The sequence below is a fragment of the Tupaia chinensis genome, unplaced genomic scaffold (assembly GCF_000334495.1).
Source record: "Tupaia chinensis unplaced genomic scaffold, TupChi_1.0 Scaffold000088_1, whole genome shotgun sequence".
Taxonomy (NCBI): domain Eukaryota; kingdom Metazoa; phylum Chordata; class Mammalia; order Scandentia; family Tupaiidae; genus Tupaia; species Tupaia belangeri.
Genome location: NW_006159550.1, coordinates 134280 through 157970, shown reverse-complemented (window position 1 = coordinate 157970; position 23691 = coordinate 134280). Strand labels below are relative to the sequence as shown.

The following is a 23691-nucleotide window of genomic DNA, read 5'->3' as shown; positions in this document are numbered from 1 at the left end:
GACCAACAGCTTTCCACTGCACTTTCCTGGCTCTCGTGCTGCCGGTCTGCAGCGGACTAATGACTGGGCGCCTCTGCACTAGCCTGTTAGTGTCACCCAGAAAGAAGGCTTTGAGAAAATAAAGGTAACTTGAAATATTAGTGAGGATTCCTTAAAATGAACCCTAAGTATCCTCCTCCCCCAAACCTTACTTAAATAACAGGAAAGCCATAAAAATGGGGATAAACCCACAAAAGCAAAAAGAACAGAGGAGACAAGCCAACGCGTATCTGGAAGAGAAGAGCAGCAGGAACTATGTAGTCAAAGCCTAGTTTCTCGCAGGACATTGTGAACTCCAAATACGCCGATTTCAACAGTCAGTGCCTAACTGGGTCTAAATCTTACAGGGGGTCCAGTAGCCTTTTGCTACTTGTTACTCATGTACTCGGTTTCTGGAAAGATCACAGACTAAGCTTTTAACTTTTTCTCAATCGTCGGTACTGAAACTTGCACTAACCAATGAGGATTCAACTTTTCATTTGCACACAGGACCTAAATGGGAGCCTGAGGAGGAACTTTTCCCCGATAAAACCAGGAGCCTCCTCTGTTCCAGCTAAGCCCATAATAGGTTTGGGCCAGAGGCCACATCTTCTGTTTTGTGAACTATTACTGTTTTCTCTTATTTTTTCAAATCATCTTTCCGGGACTTGGCATAATAAACTATTTAATCCTCTCAAACTAAAAATTAGGTATGTTTTACAGGTAAGTGAGCCAGAAAGGTTATCTGAAACCAGTCATAGTTTGTCTGCAGATGGAATCAGCAGACATGAGGAAACTGCTTGCAGAAGGGGCTAGTAAGGAAATGAATTCACAAACCAAAACCCCAGAAAGGTTTTGGAACTCCAAGTACTGGGAAGTAGAAGGAAGAGGTAGGATTGAAAATGGGGATTGCCAGAAAGTCTGTATAAGAGACGTAAGTCCTCTCTTCCATCCAATGCAGTTGGGTCATTACCCATCATTCCCTCGGGCAGGGAAAATAGATTATAAACTTCATGATGCTGAAGATGGAATCAGAGGGGTTACAGACTCAAGAACCAACCAAGGATGGGAAAAGTGCCATTATGAAAAGTTCAGTTTTCCTACTGAATGGTAAAATACCATCTACCCCTTCTGTGCAACCTCCCAAAATGCTAGGATCCCCTCTCCTCCTCGTCCATCTTCCTCAAATCCTATTCTTCTCTGGAGAAAGTGGAAAATAAAGCCCCTGAAAAATGGCTTGTAGACACTGACCTTTAGCTTCCTCACTGTAAATAAGTGTTGCCCTTACTTGCAAAGTACAGCATTTTTAAACATTTTTTTATTTGGAATTTGAAGGCAACACAAAGTAGAAGGAAATAGTTTTTAAAAAAGTAATCTCACTAATTTCACAAATAAAAGATATTTTGGCCATGAAACATTTTTTTTTTAAAGAGGACGTGGCAGAGCAAAAACAGTTCTTCAAAAGTAAAAGTGATACCCCAAACTTTAAGACATCAATAGAAGAGTTGGAGAAATTTACTACAAAGTAGAACGAAGAGAGTCCCAAGAACAGAAACAAAAGGGTCCAACGTACAATTAACAGGAATTTTAGAAACAAGCAAAGAAAGAGGAAATTTTTTCAAAAATACCAGAAAATTTACTAAACTGAAAAGTTTTTACAGTGAAAGAGACTACTGAGTGCTCAACCCAACGAATGTTAAACCCACACCAAAGGATAGCACTGTAAAATTTCACACTACAGATATAAAGTCTCAAGGGCTGCAGAGAGGGGAAAGTCATACATATACAATAGCATTAGGTCTCCCATCAGCAAGACTGGACTCTACCAGGGAGTGGGGGTAATGCTTTCAAAATGCGGAGATAACTTATGTCTAACCTATAAGTTTTAGACCCAGTCAATTGAGAGAGGAGAACAATTTCAAATAAGCAACTAGAGGGGATTCAAGCAGGAAGATAGAGGGTTTCAGGGAAGCAACTTCTCCAAGGCATGAGAGAAAGAACCAGTACAGATTACCTGACAACTGACCGTGAGAGAAAAACAGAATGCAGAGGGTGTTATAATTCTCTTGGAAGAATCTGGCAAGAATTGGTGACAGCTGCATACAAGAAAAAGCAAAGTAAAATTGTGAGGCAGTATCTTAAGTAGGAAAATTCCTTAGGAAATAGAATAGTATACTTAGTCATAAGAAAAGCAAACTAAACATGATTTAGGTATACTAGACAGAGAAAGTGAATATGGTCGAGTTTTATGTTCTCATCTTGTACATGACCACATTTATATACCGTCTAAGCTTTGGGAAATGGAACTCAGTGCTATGGCCTTGATGAAGTGCTAAAATTATCTAACTTTTCACACTCATGCTTAGGAAGTTACCACTTAGTTGGCAGCCAGATATCATTAGTTCTGGAAAGGTCTCTGACAACGAGGTGGCAAGAAGAGACCTGTTGAAGGAACTACGTGAGGCAACGTGACATCAACGCAGGCCCACTCGACTGATCTCCAGGAAGTTAGGATTCTAATCTAACAAGGCCACCAACTCCTATGAGTATGCTCTTGGGCATCGCTGAACATTAGTTTGTTCTCCTTTTCAAGGGGACGGAGGCTCGGAGAAATTGCTACACCACCAACAGGACACATGAGAAAAAAGGTGAGGTTAAATACTGAAGAGTTGGCAGTTTTGTTCTATGAAAATTATCGAGTAATAAATGAAAACTCTTTACGTTCCCCATCACCTAATGAATGTCCATTCTATCAGCTCTCAGTAACTTTAAAGTTCTGTATTAGTTCCCATACGTACTCCACCTTTCATCTTTAGCTCCTTCCTGCCCCCAGATACATGATTTTTAAACATTCCCACTGTTAAAGAATATGCAAAAAGCCTCTCTATTCCTTGGTTTCTGTAAACAAACTGAAATATCGTTTCGATAAGGCTTTTTCTTATTTTTGCTAGGTTAGAGCCAATCACAGTGACTAGACTTCTGTTAATCACAGACATTTGGCCTTTTAACATATGTAAATGCAGGAGAACTTTGGAATGTTGTTTTTCTATCTCATTCTTCAGTTTTGTTTTTGTATGTCACTTTCCTTTCTGGAACTTAAAATACTGAGCTGACCATAAAGCTATCTGGAGTAGCTTGGAAGTCGGTGTGGGAAAAACTGCCCAATTCAAATCATGTTAAGATTTGCTCAACTAAATTCCACTAAACTGTCTAGATTTTTCTTTTTACATCACGTGTCATTGCATTTTATTCTCCAAGAGGGGAAGTGAGAAATCAACCCCAAGGGAGATGGCCATGCCACAATCTTCTCCTGCATTCTCTTGGGATTTGGGGCATGCATGCGCACATGCCCAGTGCTTTAAGTCACAGATCTGGGAACTGCAGTTGGCCATGTGGGAGTCCAGCACCTTAATCACCACACTACCTTCTGTCCCCTCATTGCTCATAATTTTGTAAATTTAAATTTATAGGTCATTAAGGAAATGGGAAAGACAAAAGATAGAACAAGTCAAGACACATGTTTAAAGGCTAAGAAAATTCAAATGGAATCAAATGTTTGGTAGGGTTATGAACATTAGGAACATGATATGATGTTTGTGTATGAGAAGCTAGACTCAAGTTAGAAATAATTCAAGACTCTTGACTGAGATGCAATGAGTTGCTACATCAAAAAACTGAGTTTCCCGAGTTGGGACAATAATGTAGAGCTTAGTGCCAGGCAGTGGCACAGTGGTAAAATGCAACATTCTATGAGGCAATCCAGCATGGAATGGTTCTTGGGTCAAATGCAAAGACCTCCTTGAGGGCACGCATGTGTCCGTGACTTGGCGCTAGCTGAGGGTTGGGGGTGGATTACAGTGTTAAGACCTTTCTTTTTCATAGAATAATTTTTTTTAAGAATTATTTTATTATTTAACTTTATTTCTTGACTTTTTTACAATTTGATCAGAGGGACAGAGAGAAGGAGAAAGTGAGAAAGGAAGCCGCCAAGTCCAGGACTTGAACCACAGTCAACCATGTGGGAGTCCAGCGCCCTTAACCACTACACCACCTGCCAGCCCTAGAATAAATTTTTTTAAATGGACAGTTCATAAAAACAATGAAATATATAGACTGAGAACAAAGGGAGAAGGCAGCTGCAACTGCAACCGCCTTTGCATTTAGTCGTGTCAGGAAGCTGGAACCTAAATCACACCTGCTTCAGGTAATATCTTTGAACCCTTTATTCTGCAGAACTAAGTCTATTAGCACAAAAAGAATCTGGCCACATTTGCTTCAGCTAATTCTTCCCCCTTTTTTTCTGTATAATTAATTCTGTCAGCACCCAGTGAGAACCTACATGCACTTTCCTTTCGTCTTAACTATGACTCTACTCTTTTTTGATTTGTATTTTTTTTTTAACACTGGGTATTAGAAAAACAAATGCAGCACAGCTACCACCTGCAGGGTACCTGACCATTAACTATGTCAAGCCTTTCACTTGTGGTATCAAATTTAGTCCTTAGAAAACCCTCTAAGATGACTGCACAATCAGCCAGTAAGTGGAAGAGTTGAGACTGGCCTTCAAAGGTCCTTTTTACTACTATATTCTTGTATAGTAGAGTCACAATATACCAGAGCCTAGAAGGAGAGATTAAACAAGGGGTTTTAAGATAAAATTTTTGAAACAGCAGGTGAAGCAGTAATCTCCCATTTTCTACAAAACTTCTGCCACTTCTAACAAGATGAGTGTAGTAGCGATGGTAGGTGGTGGAACTGGGAATACTGTCAAAAATGGTCCAAGATAAAACTCTTTCTCCTTAAACTCATCTTAACTTTGTGATTTGAATATATTCCCCCAAAATTCATGTGCTAAAATTTACTGAGCCATTGTAACAGTCTTAAGAGGGTAGAGACTTAATCTGATTATGGTGTGGACAGGGTCCCCACGGTGGTGCCCCATGACTGAATCCTAGTAGGATTATAAGAGGGAATGAGATGGAGACATGGACAGACAGAGATGTGCAAGCTCTTGCTCTCCCCTATATGTGATGTCCTGTATCTCTGGGTACTCTGCAGAATCCCCACCAAGAAGACCTCATCAGATTTGGCCCCTTGACCTTGGGCCTCCAGGATCAATAAGCTAAGTAAAACTCTATTTATAAATCACCCAGACTAGTATTTCTGTTCTTAGTAACAAAGAATGGACTAAATCATTAATTAAAATCTCAAGCTATATTTTAACATGGAATTACTATGTCTTCATGTTAGTAAGAATGATGACACTCATAAACTCTATGTCCTGTGAAGCAGACCAATGATGCTTTTATTCTAAGATTCCTTAAAAAACAAACAAGCACTATGCCTTGACAGATGAAAGCACGTCTGAGAGCCCCCATTATTGCTTGCTTCAATGGACCTTATTTATAGCAATGGTTCTGATTACACTAAGCATACATTAATGAGGGAGATCTTTAAGCCACACTTTTTTTTTTTGTGAGAGATTTTCACTGTAGGGCGCGTGCGCTCGCCAGACAGACAGAGAGAGACATAGAGACAGAAAGCGAGAAATCACCCCCCAGGGGGGATGGTCACGCCGCAATCCCTTCTCCTCCATTCTCCTCTTGGGATCTTGGGCATGCACGCACACGTGCCTGGCGTGAGTTTTAAGCCACCGGGTCCGGGACACGAACCGCGGTCGACTACGTGGGAGTCCAGCAACATAGCCATTACGCTAACTGCTGCTTCCCTAAGCCACACTTTTGATTCATTAAGTATTAGTACTTTATTACCAGCATTTATGTTCATTCTTGAGTGAAAAAGATCAGTCTAGAGGGCTCCTTTGAAATGGTTACCTACCTGTGATGGAAAGACAACAGGAACCAGCAAATTATTATTTATTTACTTATATATCTCCCATAGGAAGTCTATCTGCCTTAGCACTCTAAAATGACCAGTATAATCTTGCAGGATTTCATTAACCTACACCTAAATGTGCCTAAAACCACCTATGCTTCCTGACGTGCTTCTTGGATCCATGACTGTCCACAGATTCTCTTAGCTAAAAGCAGTTGTTTATCAAAACGAATGTTTTGCTCTAGGAAAATACAGCAGAATCTAGTAGTAAAGAGGGCATCAAGGTCTGATTTAACCAAAGGTGCATGACAACTGAAGAGTAATTTCATTCTTCTCTTATGTAATGGAGTGTCCACAATCAACTGTGATTAAAAGGCAGGAAATAACTATGTTGAAATTTTACTAACTCCTGCAAGGCTGTAAGTTGGATTTAACAGTTTATTATGATTTATAAGTATCATTTTAAAAACATCAGTCGATTACCCATGTAGAAATTAGTATGCAAAAAGTGTGCAAAACAAAACATACTTTAAACATGTTAAGTATTATAGATGGATTATCTGAAATCCCAGATTGTTCAGTCACTTCATCATTATGCTATGGCAGCCAAGTAATCCTTAACTTCAGTTGGAGTAAGCCTCCTAAACCCAGCTTCATTGCAGATTCCAACTTCTATGTTATCTTCTGTCATTTGCCCTTCAAAGCTTTCCTATTGAAGAGGGAGGGGGGAAATGGTCAATTTTCTAAGCAGCTAATTATAATATCATTATAAATCTGGTTATTAGATATTGAGCTAACCTTTAAGGTTAAGATGGCTGTATGAATGGCGTCTTCAAGTTCCAGATCTTCATTGTATCTAAATTTATTTTAAAAAAGCAATGCTTAATGGCACTGTTTACATTCTTAACGATTATTTAAATACAATGACAGCAGTAACATAAGATTAAAAAAAAAACTCTAAAACATTCTCAAATACTAAATTACACATTAAGTGTTAATTACCTCCTTAAACACCTGTCCCCAAATAAAAAACTGATGTATTTGGTGCTCAATTCTCAGCATCACGAAAAGCACATAAATCATTTTATTTTAGGAAACATCTTAAATATAAACACTTTAACATAATCAGGATTGTGACATTATAATGAAAAAAAAAGCAGAAAATCAGATTTTTGATAAAATTTTGTTTGCTCTTATATGCTGTAATAAAACATGTTACAACATGTAATATGTAACATGTTTAGATGACTTACTAAGGTATAAAAGGAGAAGCAAATATTTTAAATCTTAAGATTATTTAAACTACCATTTAATCCCAGGCCTAAGATTTACATAGCTTTAACATTAATATTATATGGAAAAAGTACTGAGACGATTCACCTGATAGTTAAAGTCAATTACAAAATTTTCTCCTTCAAGAGGCAGGATTGGGCACAACACTGTCAAGCTGACCGTTGGAAGGTGCCCAGTTGGTGTCTGAGACCTCCCTGGACATGCTATGCACATACACCCTCACGCTCCAGGGCTGGCTGAGGCTGGGCTGGGTGAGGGTGTGAAGATCCTATTGGGGTGCTTGTCTTTCTGTCTCCTCTCTATCTTGCTCATACAATAAATTTAGAAGAAATTCCTTTTTTCCCATTCAAAAGGTAGGACGCTTTGTTAAAGGACTACAGTAATGCTGAGTCTACAATACAGCTGGAAGTAAGCGAACACAGTTTGTTGTGCAGGGGCACCGATAGCAGAGTTTTCACAGTGCTCCACTTTTGCTTAGAATAATTTATTCAATTGCACTCATCACAATCATTACTCTTCAATCTGCTACAGGACACGCACACTCACGAGAGAGAGACAAAGTGAGAAAGCAAGCTGCCAGGTCCAGGATTTGAACCACAGTTGGCCATGTCAGGGTCCAGCGTCCCAACCACCATGCCATCTGCTAGCCCCAGTGCTCCAATTTTTATCAGGCATGTACATCACCTATGTAATCTGCCTCAACATTAGATACCTGGTTTCACAATTTTTTAAACTGTCATAATATAGACTATTAATTTTTTTTTAAAACTGTATTTATTTATTTATTTTCAATTTGACCAGAGATGGACAGAGAGCGTGCATGTGAAAGAGAAAGAGAGAGAGAGAGAGACCAAGAGAGAAAGCAAGTCTCCAGGTCCAAGACTCAAACTGTGGTTGGCCATGTGGGAAGTCCAGGGTCCTTAACCACTATACTACCTGCCGGCCTCAATTATTAAAATGTTTAACAAAACATAATTTTTCTTCCCAAAGTTTTTACTCCAAATCTTACTTTCTTTTTTGAAATGGTAGGAAAATGAAGTAAAAAAACAAAACTATTTAGGGAGCAATATAAGAATGCAGACCACGATGCCCTTGAGACCACTTACACTACTAGGAAGCCAAGAGGGAGAGAAATTTCTGTTGTCTAGAATTAGGTTCAAATGCAGAGCAAGACAACAAATTTGCTTAGAGCCCTGATATTTCTCAAAGAGCACTAACGACCATAAAGTCAATCTGCTAATGAACCTAGTTACCACGAGCTTACCTTTTCTCAAGGAAAGTTTTCCCATTCACATAATTCTTTCCCATTGCTGTGGCTTTCCAGGCAAAGTAAGCTCCCTAATCAGGAAGAGAAAAGAAATACATCTTAAAACAGTATAACCCTATTACCCTGCCATTTATTTTTTAGTTTCTAACTTCTAAAGTCACAGAATATTTATTAGAATGAAACAAAATGTCACAGAATAATTATTATTTAAAAGGTTAGAGGTATGGAAACAGAGAAGCACAAAGAAACTTCTGGAGACTACAGAGAAGTTGTTATCTGAGCTGTGGTGGTGGCCTCCTTATTTACCTACACATATCAAAACTCATCAAACTGATAATGAGTTATTGTTGATCCAATTTGTTATACACAGATGCTGTAAAGAAGCCATTTAAGAAAACTGAATTAACTTGTAGCAAACAAGTAATATTTTAGGTTAGGAGATTGACGGGCTCTAAAAGTCTGTCATATACATCTAAAAAATGACATCAACTCTTTGTCATTAGTGAATTAATTAAAAAGATAGCTTGTCATTAAAAATAGTCATTTTAATATTTTGTTATCAAAGGTATAGTAAAAATAGCTGAAATGTGTCAGATATAACATGCCGAATTTGTTGGAAAATATACACATGCTCCTAGAGAAAGTGACATAAGAAACACAGCAAATATATCTTAAATACAACAACTGCCTTTTAGATACGACAGAGAAAACAGGACAAAAGATGCAATCAGGATTGTGGAGATGGTGACCTTTGGTCACCCACTAGAAAGAAGGGGACAGAAGCTTGCCATTTAGCTTCAGAAGCTCAGAGGCGAGGTAACAATGTGCTCACCAAGTTCCCGAAGTACTTATATTTCTTTCTTTTTTTTTTGGAGAGGTTTTTGCTATAGGGTGCATGTGCTTGCCAGAAAGACAGAGAGAGAGAGAGAGACAGAAAGCGAGAAATCACCCCCCAGGGAAGATGGTCACGCCGCAATCCCTTCTCCAGTCTCCTCTCGAGATCTTGGGCACACACGCACACGCACCCAGCATAAGTTTAAGCCACTGGGTCCAGGACTCGAACCACAGCTGACCACATGGAGTCCAGTGACATAGCCATTACGCTAACTGCTGGTCCCCCAAAGTACTTATATTTCTGGCTTAACTACAAAGAACCAAAATATTTTTTCTTTTCCTTCTCAGGTGATAAGGCAGAACTTACTTATCAGGAAGACTGAATTACCAAAGTTTTAAGTGCATGAATTAATACACACTAGTTCATACTTTCTGAAGCTCAAATGAAAAACAGAAAATTCTGCTAAAATGTTAAACTTTTTATGGCTTTTATTTTTATTAGATATTCAAAGAGCACTTTTAGCACACCTCTCAAATACATGTAATGGTACTCACAGATGGATCTGACTGAAACAAATATGGTCGGCCCTCATTCCAACCACAAATAAGTAAAGAAACTCCAAATGGACGAACACCACTGCAGAAAGAAAGGAAAATTAAAGGTATTTACATACATGGCGTTAAAGTCATCCTCAAGTAAGAATTTACCAATACTCTCAAGTAAAGCAAACTATCAAGTTAACTGAACTGAGTTTAAAAATTCCTTAAAACATACTAAGATCTTTCTGAGTAAATGACTTAAAAATGAACTCTTTTTATAGTAATGAGGAACAGAAGTTAAAAATACTGAATTAGATGAAGTGTAAGCTAAAGACTCTGGGGTTAGTAAGCACGGAGTAATGTTCAGGGACTTAACAAAATGACAACTTTCACCTAATACAGCTTTTCCTCTGGGTTTACATGTCAATTCTCTACATGTCTGATCCTACCCAAACTTAAGAACACTAGAATTAAAACAAAGATGAATTTGTCAAAGAGCTATTGCTTTCATCATGTGCTTACAATAACTTCTGGTTGGGAACATAAATTTGGAAGTTCTGATTACTGTTGGTCAGTAAAGAAGAGTTTTAATCACTGGCACAAAAACTTATATCTAGAAGCGGCTTCCTGCAATAATATGGACAAGAAAACATCTATTTTTTCCTTATAAAACCATTCTAGATTCAGTTAAAATCAGAAAAATGCACCATAATCTTCTCTACTTGTTAAACAAATATAGGAATAGCAAGTCCCCTTCCATTTATACCTCAATGTTTTTTTTCTTTTTTCTTAAATTTTGCTCACCAGAAGCTGGAAGTGGGTGGTGGAAAACATCCTTCATGGGGATGGTTATACCATAGTCCTGTCTCCATTTCTCCCTTTGGGATTTTGGGCGCAGACACATGTTCCCAGCATGTTTTTAAGCCACTAAGTCTAGGTCTCAACCCCCACAACACTAGCTATCCCCATCTACTCTTAAAAAAGATTTTTTTCCCCTAACTCTTGACCATTTCAAGTAATAAAGCAACTTACCCTGACTGGGTGTACTCCTGCATTACAGAAGCTATTCTCTGTACCAGCTGAGCTGTGGGGATGGGTTCCTGGTAGACGAGATAGTACTGCTGAGCTAGTTTTCGTGCTCTGTGCACAAGTACTCTAATGGGAAAAGTACGATTTAATTAGAATTAAGGTGCTTTGCTACATAAAGAACCATTCTCCTTCTATAGGCATATACCAACAGCACAAGTTTAATATAGATCTCTTTATTAATAACTACCAACTCAAAGCCAGTGCTACTCTTAAATGATTCTAACTGATCTAGAAGAAAATAACAAGAGCACAAGGGAGATAAATAATAGGAGATAAACAAGAAGAAAGAAAGACAATTAGGGACTAAGGTACCCATCAGCTTAAAAGTAACAGATTTAATGCACAAAATGAAAGCTTTCTTTTCCCTCCATAGCTTCTTGAAGACTTTCCTTCTCAACCCAATAAGAGTTACTCTTTTTCTAACTCACTCCAACTAACACTATGTACATACAGTTAAATGCATACACACACACAATTTGGGGCATATTTTTCCCATTCTGCCTCAGTCTTTTCCACAGAATGCCTTACTTTCTCTGCCTGGAATTCAGAAAGGATTCTTTGGAGATTGAAAATAGCAAGAAAGTCTGTATAACTTAATCTCTCTGCCTGAAATTCAAAGAATGTCCTTTGGAGATTAAGCAATAGTCAAAAAGTACTTATAACTTTAAAAATGTGCAATTTGTCAAAAGAAACGAAGACGACATTATGTAAGAACCTAAGTTGATTAACAGGGTAAGGAAGACATCTTTACCGGCTCACATACTGATCTGAGACAGTCGCATTCTCCCTAGCCCGTACTCGGGTCCTCGCTGTCTACTCGGACAACGGCAGTCCAGTGCAGTATCCCTCTGTAAGGTGGTCACGGGGTCCGCCGTGGTGAAGCCTGAGCACTTTCCAACAACTCTGTTGCTTTCTCTGACTCGTTAAAGGGAAATTCTGGCTCTACCCATTTTGCTCTTTGAAGTCCTGAGTAATACAGTGACACTTCTTTCACTTGTTAAATGACAAACATAGAAAGCTGGCGGCCTCTCTTGACTTGCTGCTACCCTCACGTTACAGGTTATTCTCTTTTCCTATGACATATAAAGGGAGTGACCACATGAGTGTCTGGAACCTGGCTGGCTGTGTAACTTTCAGTGGCCTTTAAGAATTTTATCCCTTTGCAAATAACAGAAATAAAGGTAGGAGGTTAACTCTGGATGGTGATCCTTTGAGGCCTGATCTATTTTAAAATATAGTTTATTATAACATGTATTGCTTCCTGATTTTTAAAGTACATAAGAGAACATCAAAGCTCCTTATGCCTAGTCCTTAGATAGAAGAGGGACAGTGACTGGAAGGGAAGAGCCACAAAACAGAGGTAAGTGGTGTAAGTACTGTATCTATGTCCTCTTCTGCAACTGAGTGGCACTGAGTTATTCTCCTTTTTAAAGGAGCTCAGCTGACAGTCAGGCTGCATTGCTAAACAAAGCAAGAAAAAGCTGGAAGATTCAAGGAAAGCACCCAGGAAAGCGCCCCTTGATTTTTCTCCTCAATGTATAGATCAGGACAGTTCATGAGATGGTGAGGAAGAGTGTACGCAGTCTAAGGTACCTGTAATCCGGGCCCATGCCACTGTACACCAGCCCGATGTGCTTGGTAATTGGTTCCACCTTGTGTACACTTCGTGTGTCATACAGAATGGCTTTCTGTTTCTTCTCAGTTGCTAATACCACACCATTTGCAGCTTTAAAAAAGAAGAAAAGGAAAAGAAACTAAATGTTTAATCATTTAGAGACTGTTTTAACAGTTAGCTATGAACACAGTAAACCCAAACTCCTTTATTCTTTTAATGTATAAAATGTTTCCTTCTAGATTTCTATGTCTAAATTGTCTAAGGAACAGTCAATCAGTTTTTCTCTCACTGGTCATTTATATACAACCTTTCCTTTCTTTTTTTAGAAAGATTTTTTGCTATAGGGTACACCTGCTTGCCAGAGACAGAGCCAGACAGAGAGGCAGAAAACAAGAAATCACTCCTGGGGCAGGGGAGTGGGGAGATGGCCACGTTGCAATTCCTTCTCCTCCATTCTCCTTTTGGGACTTTGGGCACTCATGCACACATGCCCGGCATGAGTTTCAAGCCTCCAGGTCTGGCACTTGAACCGCAGTCCGCCATGTGGGAGTCCAGTGATGTAACCATTACACCATCTGCTGGTCCCTATATACAACCTTTCTTAAAGTACTCTATAATACTTCAGAGTTTACGTGATTTAAAATAATGCATTTCCTCCTATTTGGGGTATTGTTCTTATAATATGAAATTTAAAACAAACGACAGACTTTTTAAAAAGGTTACCAGAAAATCAGCAACCATACCTTTAGATTATGTTTCATAATTAACTTTTTCTGAACTGCAGAAAGGTTATAAATAGCCAGAGACCAGTGATGCAATCAATGGAAAACAAAAAAACACTCAGTTTTTGGAACAGGAAAAACTATTTGTAGGTCATCACAACTAACAGATAAAGGTGACATATTTACTTTAGAAGAAATTTTAATAGCCTCCTTAGACTTATTATAATTATTTTCTTTAAACTTTGAAATACTAATAAATGAACAAAATTAACTTAAAATTATGCTGCTATAACTTATTTTTTAAAGAATTATTTATTTAATTTTAGTTATTCATTCATTTATTTTAACTTGACCAGAGAAAGAGACAGAGAGAGAGAGAGAGAGAGAGTGTAAGAGAGGGAGAGAGGGAGAGGAAGAGGGAGAGAGAGGGAAAGTAAGAAAACAAGCCACCAGGTTCGGGACTCAAACTGTGGTCAGCCATGTGGGAGTGTCCAACACCTTAACCACTACACCACCTACTGGTCCCAACTTATTTATAAATTATTTACTAACTAGTAGCCACCATCCTCCAAATAGGATAACTATTAATAGGTATCTGAAACAAATGAAGCACTTAATTACCTTTAATTCCCACTGAGGGGGCTCCTCCAGCTACAGCAGCCAACGCATATTCAATCTGGACAAGTTTACCAGAAGGGCTTAAAAAGAAACACAGGTAAGTCCAAATATTCTCAAAGACTTATTGCAGTTTTTTTCTGAGAGAGGACAGATACTTAGGTCAAAGCTCATTCATCAGACCCAAAGAGTAGCTGGCCTTTGAAATCTATCGTGACCTCACACAGAACAAAGTTTTCAAGGTGGTCTGAATGCAGTCGGAAGGAAGCACCGATCTCTCTTTTGGTTATTTCCTGTCTGCCACTTAAAATGAAGATCCCTTTTCTGGCCTACAAGGCCCTGTATTAGCTCCTTGTCTACTAATCTCAAACAAATTGGCCTTATTTTAGTTCCTTTAAAAGCTCAAGCTCCTTCTCAGCTTCCTTCCCACTTTCTGTTGACAACTCTTTTTCAATTTCCTAACAGCTGGGTCCTTTTCACCTGCCTGTCTCAAAAATATAAGCAATGGGCCTCTCCTGACTACCCAATCTAAAGGTATGTTCCTTCTTTCACCTGAAAGACATCTTCCAGAATTCAGTAGTGGGCACCAATTTGTTTACTTATTTTACTTGATTATTATTACTTTTTAGGTTTTTGCCATAGGTCATGTATGCTTGACAGAGAGACAGAGACATAAAGAGGGAAAGTGAGAAATCACCCCTCATAGGGGATGGCCATGCTGTATTCCCTTCCCTTCCCTTCTCCTCCCAGGATTTTGGGCATGCACGCATGTGCCCAGCATGATTTTCAAAGTGTCATCAGTCAGGTCCAGCGCCTTAACCACCATCCCACCTATTGACAACACTATTTTTATTTTTGAAATGCTTTTCTTTTTTTCATGATAGAGCCTGTGCATGGCAGTGGTAAAAGGGGCGCACTCTACAAGGTCTAGTCATACTACGTACGACCCCCTTACTTCTGCAGTTCCTTGGATCTTGGGAATTTGTATATATTGGCTGTTTGAGGCCAACGAGGCCTGGGATTTGAACCATGGTGGCCATGTGGCTTCCAGCACTGCAGCTCAGCATGCTACCAACTGTTCCACCAGGGCTGGGGCTGTTTATTAATTTATTGTCAATCATGTAATCCACAAAATAACTTTTCATCCTATAGTTATCAAGTCATTTCCATATCAGTAGATTGATTCTAATTAGAACAGGTTAGAAACAAATGTTTTCCTTTTAACTAAAATAGAATTGAATTCACCATGTTAAACACCATGCAAACAAACAAAAAAAAAACAAAAGCTTATCAAAATGAAGAAATTTGGGAAACCAGCAGTTAGCGTAATGGCTATGTCACTGGACTCCCACGTAGTCGACTGCGGTTCGAGTCCCGGACCCGGTGGCTTAAACTCACGCCAGGCGCGTGTGCGTGCGTGCCCAAGATCCTGAGAGGAGAATGGAAGAGAAGGGATTGCGGTGTGGCCACCCCCCCCCCGGGGGGGGGTTTCCTGTTTTCTGTCTCTCTGTCTCTCTGTCTCTCTCTGTCTGTCTGGCGAGCACACGCGCCCTATAGCAGAAACCTCTCAAAAAAAAAAAAAAAGAAGAAATTTGTGGGCCTGCTGTATAGCCTAGTGGTTAAGGAAGCGGGATCCCACATGACTATGGTTCGAATCCCAGACCCAGCAGATTGAAAATCGTGCCAGGCATGTGTGTCCAAAATCCTGACAGGATTGACAGCCTGAAAAACACATCCAACACGTGTGTGCCCGAAATCCTGTAAAGATGGAGAAATGGGGAAAAGCAGATTCTGGTGTAACCATGCTCTATTGAAGAGTTCCTTACAGCTCTCCCTCTGGTGAGTGTGAGCACTCTCTAGCATTTAAAAACAAAACAAAATAAAGAACAAGAGATTCTTTATAAAAAGATGCAGGCCTTGGGGCTAGCAAGTGGTGTGGGGGTTAAGGTGTTGACCTCTCACATGGCCCACCATGGTTTGAGGCCCTGGACCTGTGGCTTGAAAATCATGCAGGGCACTTGTGTATGTGTGGCCAACATCCCAAAAGGACAATGGAGAAAGCATTACACTGTGGCCATGTCCCCTGGGTGGGATGATTCTATTACTTTCCCTTTCTGTCAATCCAGGGAGTACACACACCCGATGGCAAAAACCTTACCAAAGGGAGGGGGGAATTCAAGTCCTCAAGATCCATGGTGGCTTTATATTTCAGCCTCAGTAGGATTGTAAATGCTTTCTTCGAGGTAAAAGACCACATTTGCCTTGTTCAGTGACCACTTTGTACATGTTTTCTGTCACTGTATATTATAGCTTTTACTGCAGAATTAAATTTATTTAAAGATTACCAAAAAACAGTGAGGGGATTATATACTTTAATTTCTAAGTGAAAACTGCAAAGAGGAAAGTATTTTTGATTTTAGGAAGACAACATAATGTAATGGAAAGTGTATAAAATTTTGCCATCAGAAAGAGCCCAGTCTGAATGCCAACTCAGCCTCTCAAGGATGGCATCTGACAGGCTATTTAATTTAACTGTGCTCAGCTCATCTATAGGAGGTGACATAAGTCATTCACCAGGTTGGAGATGGGAGTGGGTGAAGGTGCACCTACATAAAAAGGACTCAACAAGTTAGAGCCCGCTGTCTTTAGCCATCAGACAGGACTAGTTTGAACTAAATGGGACATTACTGTCTTTAAGTGGTCAAATCAGAATCCTTCCACAGTCTACTTTTTAAATTCTTGACAATGGTTTTCTCACACTACAACAGTTCACCTGATTTTGAAAAGTATAGTTACTAAACACTTGTTCTACAAGAGAAAAGTCTAAGACCTTTATATAAAGTAAACATAGCCCCTCCCAGTAAAAGTTCTAACGCATATTGTAGCTTAGTACTTTGAGGCCGGTAAGAACTAACTGATAAATGAGAGTACTTTTATATTTCAGTCCTAACGCTGCTAACAGGGCGTTGATGAAACCGAAAGCTGGAGGTTTAGAAAGACACTCGTGCCAAACGGAGGCACAGACATAGACCTAAGTAACCGTGAAGTCGAAGTTCCCCGAGAAAAGAGACAGACACCACGTATTTCATCACGATCCCGAGTTTCAGAGGCTTTCACATCAGGCCTACGTGGACCGAGAAAGAAATCCTAAATTCTGAACAGAAAACTGCCTTCTTTTCTAATCTCCAAAGTGGAAGCGAATGCCTAGCTAGGGCTCTCCCTGTCCTGCAGCCCCAAGTTCCGCCCGGATCCCCCGACCCTCCCGCGGCCACCGGGCACCGCTGTTCCCCGGACCCCAGACTGGCCCGGCAAATGACTTTGCAAAGCCGCATTCCCACCTCCAGTCCCTACTGGACCCTCCAGAAGCACCAAGCCAGAATCCAACACAGAAAGAATGAAGTCGGCGGAGCTCCTGCAACCTCAGCTGGCCGGAGGACATTGAGGACCCCTTCCCATACCTGAATGTAGTCAGCGAAAAGCTGTAACCGCGCTCCGCCATCTTTAACCAGAGAGCCAAGGCACACTCGCACACATGCGCACTGAGACAGGGCCGTCCCCCTCCTCTCTACTTCCCTTCCTTCTCTCTTCGTGATTGGATGAGGGGCAGAGCCTTTTCAGGAGCATGCTGGGTATTGTAGTTCTGAGGGCTGGGTTCCCCGAATCTGCATCTGTGCGCATGCTCGAACCAGGGACACACCGCGGTGGTTGAGTGGATCCCATGTAAAGAGAAAGATGGCGCCGGCCATGCTGGTGCTGGTGGTTCCGCTGTGGCCAGCTGCCCGGGGGCTGCTCCGAAACTGTTGGGAAGGACTGCAGCGGAGGCTTCAGCAGAGTCGGCTAGGCTTCCCTAGTGCTCCGTGGGGTAGGTAAAGAAGGCCTCCGCGGGCAGGACGTTGGGCGAGGGGAGCCGGGGCAGCGTGGCACACAACTCATTCCCCCAGCCCTTAGACCGGGCCTGATCGGCTTCCGCGCGTAGGGGACCTTGTTGTGACTTTCACTTAGCACAACCCACAGCTATTTCTGCGTGCCATCGCCTCCGCCGATAAAACCCCAAATCCCCTTATCCGCTCATATATAGAATGTAATCCAAGCATCTTAGCGTGTATCAAAGGTAAACGCAGCCGGACCTTAGTGAAAGCGCTGAAAACAGATTGTATTCAGTAACTACTGACCGGGGTAGAGCTGAGCTCCATTGCAATTTGTGCTGAGATTTGGGTCTTTGAGAGGGAGGATGAGGAAGAGCAGAAGTGTGGGGACATAGCGCCTTAAAAGTGAAGTAGACAGCGGTTGGCCAGTGTGAAAATGCAACGAGGCCAGCGGCGTCTGCTAGCTGGCAGCTAAGGCCCATCGTTCCTGGCGATTATGTTTCAAAGGAATGGCTCTCAGATCTCTAAGAGACACTTATGAGTTGGGAGGAATATATCATGACAGTTGTAAGCTGTTTTCCTAAGTACGGAAGTTCGGGTGTGTCTTGGCTGGAACTAATAGTAACTTTTCCTGGTAGCGTTGAGTTCTCTGAGGCTGGCACTCTCAGTGACCTGAGATCATCCTAAGGACACAGGACTTAGTTCCTAGAAGGTTTGCTAGAGAGTTCCGTCAAGTCTCTTGGTGCAGGGAATTGGGACAAAGTAGTCTGCACTTCCCCTCGGCATCTGGATCCCTATTCTCTCTCTTTGCTGGTCTTCCCACCCTCTGATGCCCATGGAGTGCAATTCGTCCTTCTCTGGTATTTAGAGCTCTGTGCACATGAGTTCTGATTCCAGTGTCTCCTTCAGGAATAAATGCTACTGAGAAGTATCTTGGACGTTAAAATTCATTGCTTTGGCATTTCCGTTTTGCTCCATTTCGGAGATATCCCAAAGTGATAATACCCAGGCAGTCTGCAAAGAGATGTGTACCACTATATGTCCAGCAATGTGCTAAATAAGCTCTCCACCTGTGCTTCCTGGGATAAGCTTCACAACAATCCAGTAGGTGTCTCCATGTTTCAGCTGAAGTACTGGCTCAGAAGGGTCCCACACAGGCACATCAGCTCCTGTGTTGTTAATCTGTGGGCTATGCATTGTGTTACTTTGTTGTTGTTTTTGTTTTTGAGGCCCTGCTTTCACTGTCTGTATCCCTATTGCATTACTTTTAGATATATTGAAATGGGAACACTTGAGTGTTAAAAACTTTGTGTGCTTTTAAAAGTTCTTAAAATCAAAGAAAGTAAGTCTGAGGAATAGTAAGGAAAGGATTAAGGAATCTCTTTGATTTTATAAACAAAAAAAGTAGAAAAGAGTAAAATGTTGATGGTCACATCAATTATATCATATAAAGAAGTGCTGATCTCTTTTCCTTAGAGGACAGGCAGGAACCATGATTAAATATTATGAAGAACTAATTGACTTAAGGAGCATACCAGGTTATCTGAGAAAGAACCAACTCAGTTTGAATATAATTAAAAAAGGACTGGGACCAGCAGTTGGTGTAATGGCTATGTCACTGGACTCCCATGTAGTCATCCGCTGTTCTATTCCCGGACCTGGTGGCTTAAACTCACACTAGGCACGTGAGCATGCGTGCCTAAGATCCTAAGAGAATGGAGGAGAACTGGTTGCTGGTTGTGGTGTGACCATCCCCCCCCGGGGGGGGGGTGATTTCTTGCTTTCTGTCTCTCTGTCTGTCTCTGTCTTTCTGGCGAGTGCACATACCCTATAGCAAAAACCTCTCAAAAAAAAAAAAAAGGATCAATATTCAGTTATCTTTTTTTTTTTGAGAAATATTTATTTTTTTGCTATAGGGCATGTGTGCTCTCCAGACAGAGAGAGACAGAGAGACAGAAAGCAGAAAATCACCCCCCAGGGGGGATGGCCACGCCGCAATCCCTTCTCCTCCACTCTCCTCTCGGGATCTTGGGCATGCACGCACACGCGCCCGGTGTGAGTTTAAACACCGGGTCCAGGACTTGAACCGCGGTCGACTACGTGGGAGTCCAGTGACATAGCCATTACGCTAACTGCTGGTCCCCAATGTTCAGTTATCTTGATACAAATCCAAAGTATCTTCAGATAATCTCAGTCTTAGATTTACTTGTAAATTAATTAGATAAGTTGAATGTGGAACAATTGGCAGTTGTTTGTTAAAGTTAGGCTACTCTACCAGATTTTTATTTATGTTCACTACTAAATTCCTCAGTTCTGTGTTTCATGATAGAATTTTACTGATTGCATTTCTGCAGATACCTCTAAGAAAAATATTCTATTTGTGTTGTGTGTGTGGGTGTGTGTCTTTAATTTGCCAGGGGTGTGTGTGCACACCAAGCAAGACAAAGAGAGGGAGAGGGAGAATTCAACCCCCGCCAGAGTGTGATTACAATCCCTTCTCCATTTCTCCACTCCCTCCGGATTTTAGGAATGCATGCACATTCACCTGGTGTGTTTTTAAGCAGGATTCAAATCCCGCAGTGGGCCATGTGGGGTCCAGCACCCTTAATGCACCAAGCCACAGGGACTGCCCTGCATTTTTGTTTTTTTAGAATTGCTTTTTGTATAGTATATATTAATAGCTAAGGTTGCCGTATTGATTTTAACGTTCTGAATGTGTGTGTGTTTGTGTGCTGACATTGGTGTTGATTGTTAAGGAGAAAGACTGTAAATAGTCATTTAGAAGCTAGGAACCCATTCTGTGTCTCCATGGTTTATTTTATAGGACCAGCATTAGCAGTTGAGGGTCCAGCCATACTGACAGAACCAGCAAATGCTACCAGTCCAAGTGAGGAGAATTCCAGCCTTTTGGACAGTATCTTTTGGATGGCAGCTCCTAAAAGCAGACGCAGCATTGAAGTGAACCGGTGTCGGAGAAGAAACCCCCAGAAGCTTATAAAAGTTAAGGTAATATGTGCTGTGCTTTCCTCAAGTCTGCTATGTGAGTAGTGTCACTGGCATAGTCATATGGCCTATGGACCAGTTATTCTCAGATAACTTGTCTGCTTTCTTCTGGCCTAAATAAAACACAGTGTTTTCATTACGTGTGTCTACTCTCCTTTAGCCTACATATTGGAAACAGTCAAGGAAGGCATTTGGAGATGAGAGATTGGACTAGGTTTAAAAGCCTCTATTACTTATGAATTATGAATTATATCAGTCCAGAGCTATGGACTTTGAACTAGAAATGGTTAACTATCTTAATTATGATAGAGCTTAAAATTAAAGTCAGAGCAGTAGGTATGTCGGAGCTTGGATTTTATAAGTCCTTATATACTTATTCTGTTCTTTAATAAAATACTGTGAGGGAGACCCTGAGACCACCACCACAATAGCTCATAGTCCCTAGAATGTACTCAGGGTCTTAAGGGTATTATCATGTCCTCTCAACTCGCCAAGCAAATATTATTTTCTTCCTTTTTAGGATAAAGAAACTGAAGCAATGTTCACTGTGTTCACCCAGTCCTTAGCTCTTAAGCCAGAAGTTTAACCGAGTCGTGGTGGGGCTGAACTTAAGTTTGGTGTTGGTGTTGGAAAACACTTTATTACTTATGATTTATAATCATTCCTTCAACTGGGTTGAGAAGACTTAATTTTAGGAATATGATCTTATACCAGTCTTTTATATGACTTCCCTAAATCCACTTATTCTGAGAGAAAAGAATACCTCTGATTCTGTGCATTTATTTTCTTCCTTGAATTACTTAGTGCTAGGTATAATATTATGTTCGGTTAGTTCGTACATGAAAAGAAGACCGACTGACTGACTGTGGGTATCTTCATCCCTTCAGTTGGACATGCAGTCCAGATTAGTGGAGTAAAATGAGACTCTGCTGAGGCCAGTAGTATGAAAGATTGTTTCTTTCAGAAAATAAAATTCTTTTAATAACCTGCCTCACAAATGTTAGCAATTTCATGAAGCGTTTGAAGCTTGTTTGATGTTCCTAATTACTTTTTTCTTCATGTTTTCCTTCAAATCTACCTTCATAATAGTTGAAAACATTTTTTTACAGGTTATAACTATCTTATTGTATCATTAAAGTTGGATGGGCATGTTTAAAAACTCATAAAAATAACCTCAGATTGTAATATAACATGGGATTTTACATTAAGGAATAATCAGTGTTTATAATTTTTTTAAAGAATTATTTATTTTTAATTTTATTTATTCACTTATTTTATTTTGACCAGAGAGAGAAAGTGAGAAAGCAAGCCACCAGGTCCAGGACCTGAACCATGATCAGCCACATGAGAATGTTCAGCACCTTAACCACCATGCCACCTGCTGGTCCCATCAGTGTTTATATTGATAAAGAGAAAAGTCGCACCATGTACCAAGTCCATGTTCCATCTAGGTATTTGAATTACACTGTGGTAAAGCAGAAGCAGCCAACCTGTAAATGCTTTTATCTTCCTTTTATCCCCAAGATAGGTGGAAAGACAAGGTGAATTTTGCTCTTCCTTGGCCTCTCATTTAAGGTGCTGACTGCACGGATCACCCATTGTGTCAATGGACTCTAGATTTTGGAGTTAAGAGAAATAGGGTATCTTTATATGTAAATATGATTGCTGTGGTTAAGTAAAATACACCAGATTCAGCATCAGCAGACCTGAGTTCTAGGTCCCAATGTTTCTACTAATTTAAATTCAGTGATGGTTATCTTCAGTTTCCTTATTAAGGTATGATTGAACTAAATGGTGTGTGTACTTCAGGTAGTATGATTATTCTTTTTTTTTTTTTTTGTAGAGGTTTTTCCTATAGGGCATGTGCGCTCGCCAGACAGACAGACAGACAGACAGAAAGCGAGAAATCACCCCCCAGGGGGGATGGCCACGCCGCAATCCCTTTTCCTCCATTCTCCTCTCGGGATCTTGGGCACACATGCCCGGCGTGAGTTTTAAGCCACCGGGTCCAGGACGCGAACAGCAGTCGACTACGTGGGAGTCCAGCGACATAGGCATTATACTAACCGCTGGTCCCAGGTAGCATGATTATTCTAAGAAAGTTGTTAGTGATTATTTGTGCATTATATTGCCTCTTATTAACGTATTTTTTGTTTATTGTTTTAAAGAACAATATAGACATGTGCCCCGAATGTGGTCATCTGAAACTGAAACACGTGCTTTGTGGCTATTGCTATGAGAAGGTGCGCAAGGAGACTGAAGAAATCAGACGGCAGATAGGGAAACAGGAAGGGGGCCCCTTCAAGGCTCCTGCCGTGGAGACCGTGGTGCTGTACACAGGAGAGACGCCGTCTGAGCAAGATCAGGGCAAGAGGATCATTGAACGAGAGAGAAAGCGGCCATCCTGGTTCACCCAGAACTGACAGCCACAGTGTTAAAAGAGGATAACTTCAGATTGAAACATTTCTCCTGACAAAATGAAGATTCTTTGTTTTTGTGTTGTTGCTGTGCTTATTTTTAAATCATCAATATAGTTTAAAACATTCTTTATAAGTTTTGTGGGGGATCATTTGAAGAATACTTCATGAATAAACTCTGAAAATATTTATTTATACAAAGTTTCAATGGACTAATATTTCCATTTCACTATACTATGAGGTTTTAAGTAAATGAAATTCCCAGAACAAAAATAAAACAAATAATTAAAAATTTATAGCAGAAATTTTGTGCTTTGGCTCTGGTTTGTTTGCCAGTGATTTTTCTTTAAAAAAAATGCATAACATGAATATATTTAGCACATGAAAATAGGCTATTTGAATTCTTTATATTGTTTTTTAGATGGTAGTTGTGGCAGTAGGAAAAAGGTTTGTTCTGATTTCTTGTCTTTGCAAATTATAGTTGCCTTTGGTGAATTCACTTTTACTCTAGTTTACTTAGATGGTAGAAATAGTTCTTTACATTTTACATTAAATCAAAATGACATTCAGCTTAGTT

The 23691-nt window shown here is 40.3% G+C and overlaps 3 protein-coding genes across 3 annotated transcripts in view; 1 reads left to right on the top strand and 2 right to left on the bottom strand.

Moving 5' to 3' along the window:
* CUNH7orf25 (chromosome unknown C7orf25 homolog) overlaps window positions 1-2050 on the bottom strand; it is a 5357-nt gene extending 3307 nt beyond the window's left edge. Inside the window, exon 1 of the mRNA XM_006142990.2 lies at window positions 2033-2050. The gene's annotated coding sequence lies outside the window, so the exon portion shown is untranslated. The remainder of the gene's footprint in view (window positions 1-2032) is intronic.
* A 4227-nt stretch (window positions 2051-6277) lies between these two features.
* On the bottom strand, window positions 6278-17388 carry PSMA2 (proteasome 20S subunit alpha 2). The gene is made up of 8 exons (XM_006142991.3): window positions 17287-17388; window positions 13835-13911; window positions 12470-12602; window positions 10820-10942; window positions 9803-9884; window positions 8411-8484; window positions 6652-6709; window positions 6278-6562 (listed from the first exon to the last, which is right to left on the bottom strand). Exons 1-8 carry the CDS (start codon window positions 17325-17327, stop codon window positions 6446-6448), a joined length of 705 nt encoding a protein of 234 aa, XP_006143053.1. The 5' UTR covers window positions 17328-17388; the 3' UTR covers window positions 6278-6445.
* A 132-nt stretch (window positions 17389-17520) lies between these two features.
* Window positions 17521-23410, top strand: MRPL32 (mitochondrial ribosomal protein L32). Its single transcript, XM_006142988.3, has 3 exons — window positions 17521-17690; window positions 20519-20700; window positions 22866-23410. Exons 1-3 carry the CDS (start codon window positions 17561-17563, stop codon window positions 23118-23120), a joined length of 567 nt encoding a protein of 188 aa, XP_006143050.1. The 5' UTR covers window positions 17521-17560; the 3' UTR covers window positions 23121-23410.
* The last annotated feature ends 281 nt before the right edge of the window (window positions 23411-23691 follow it).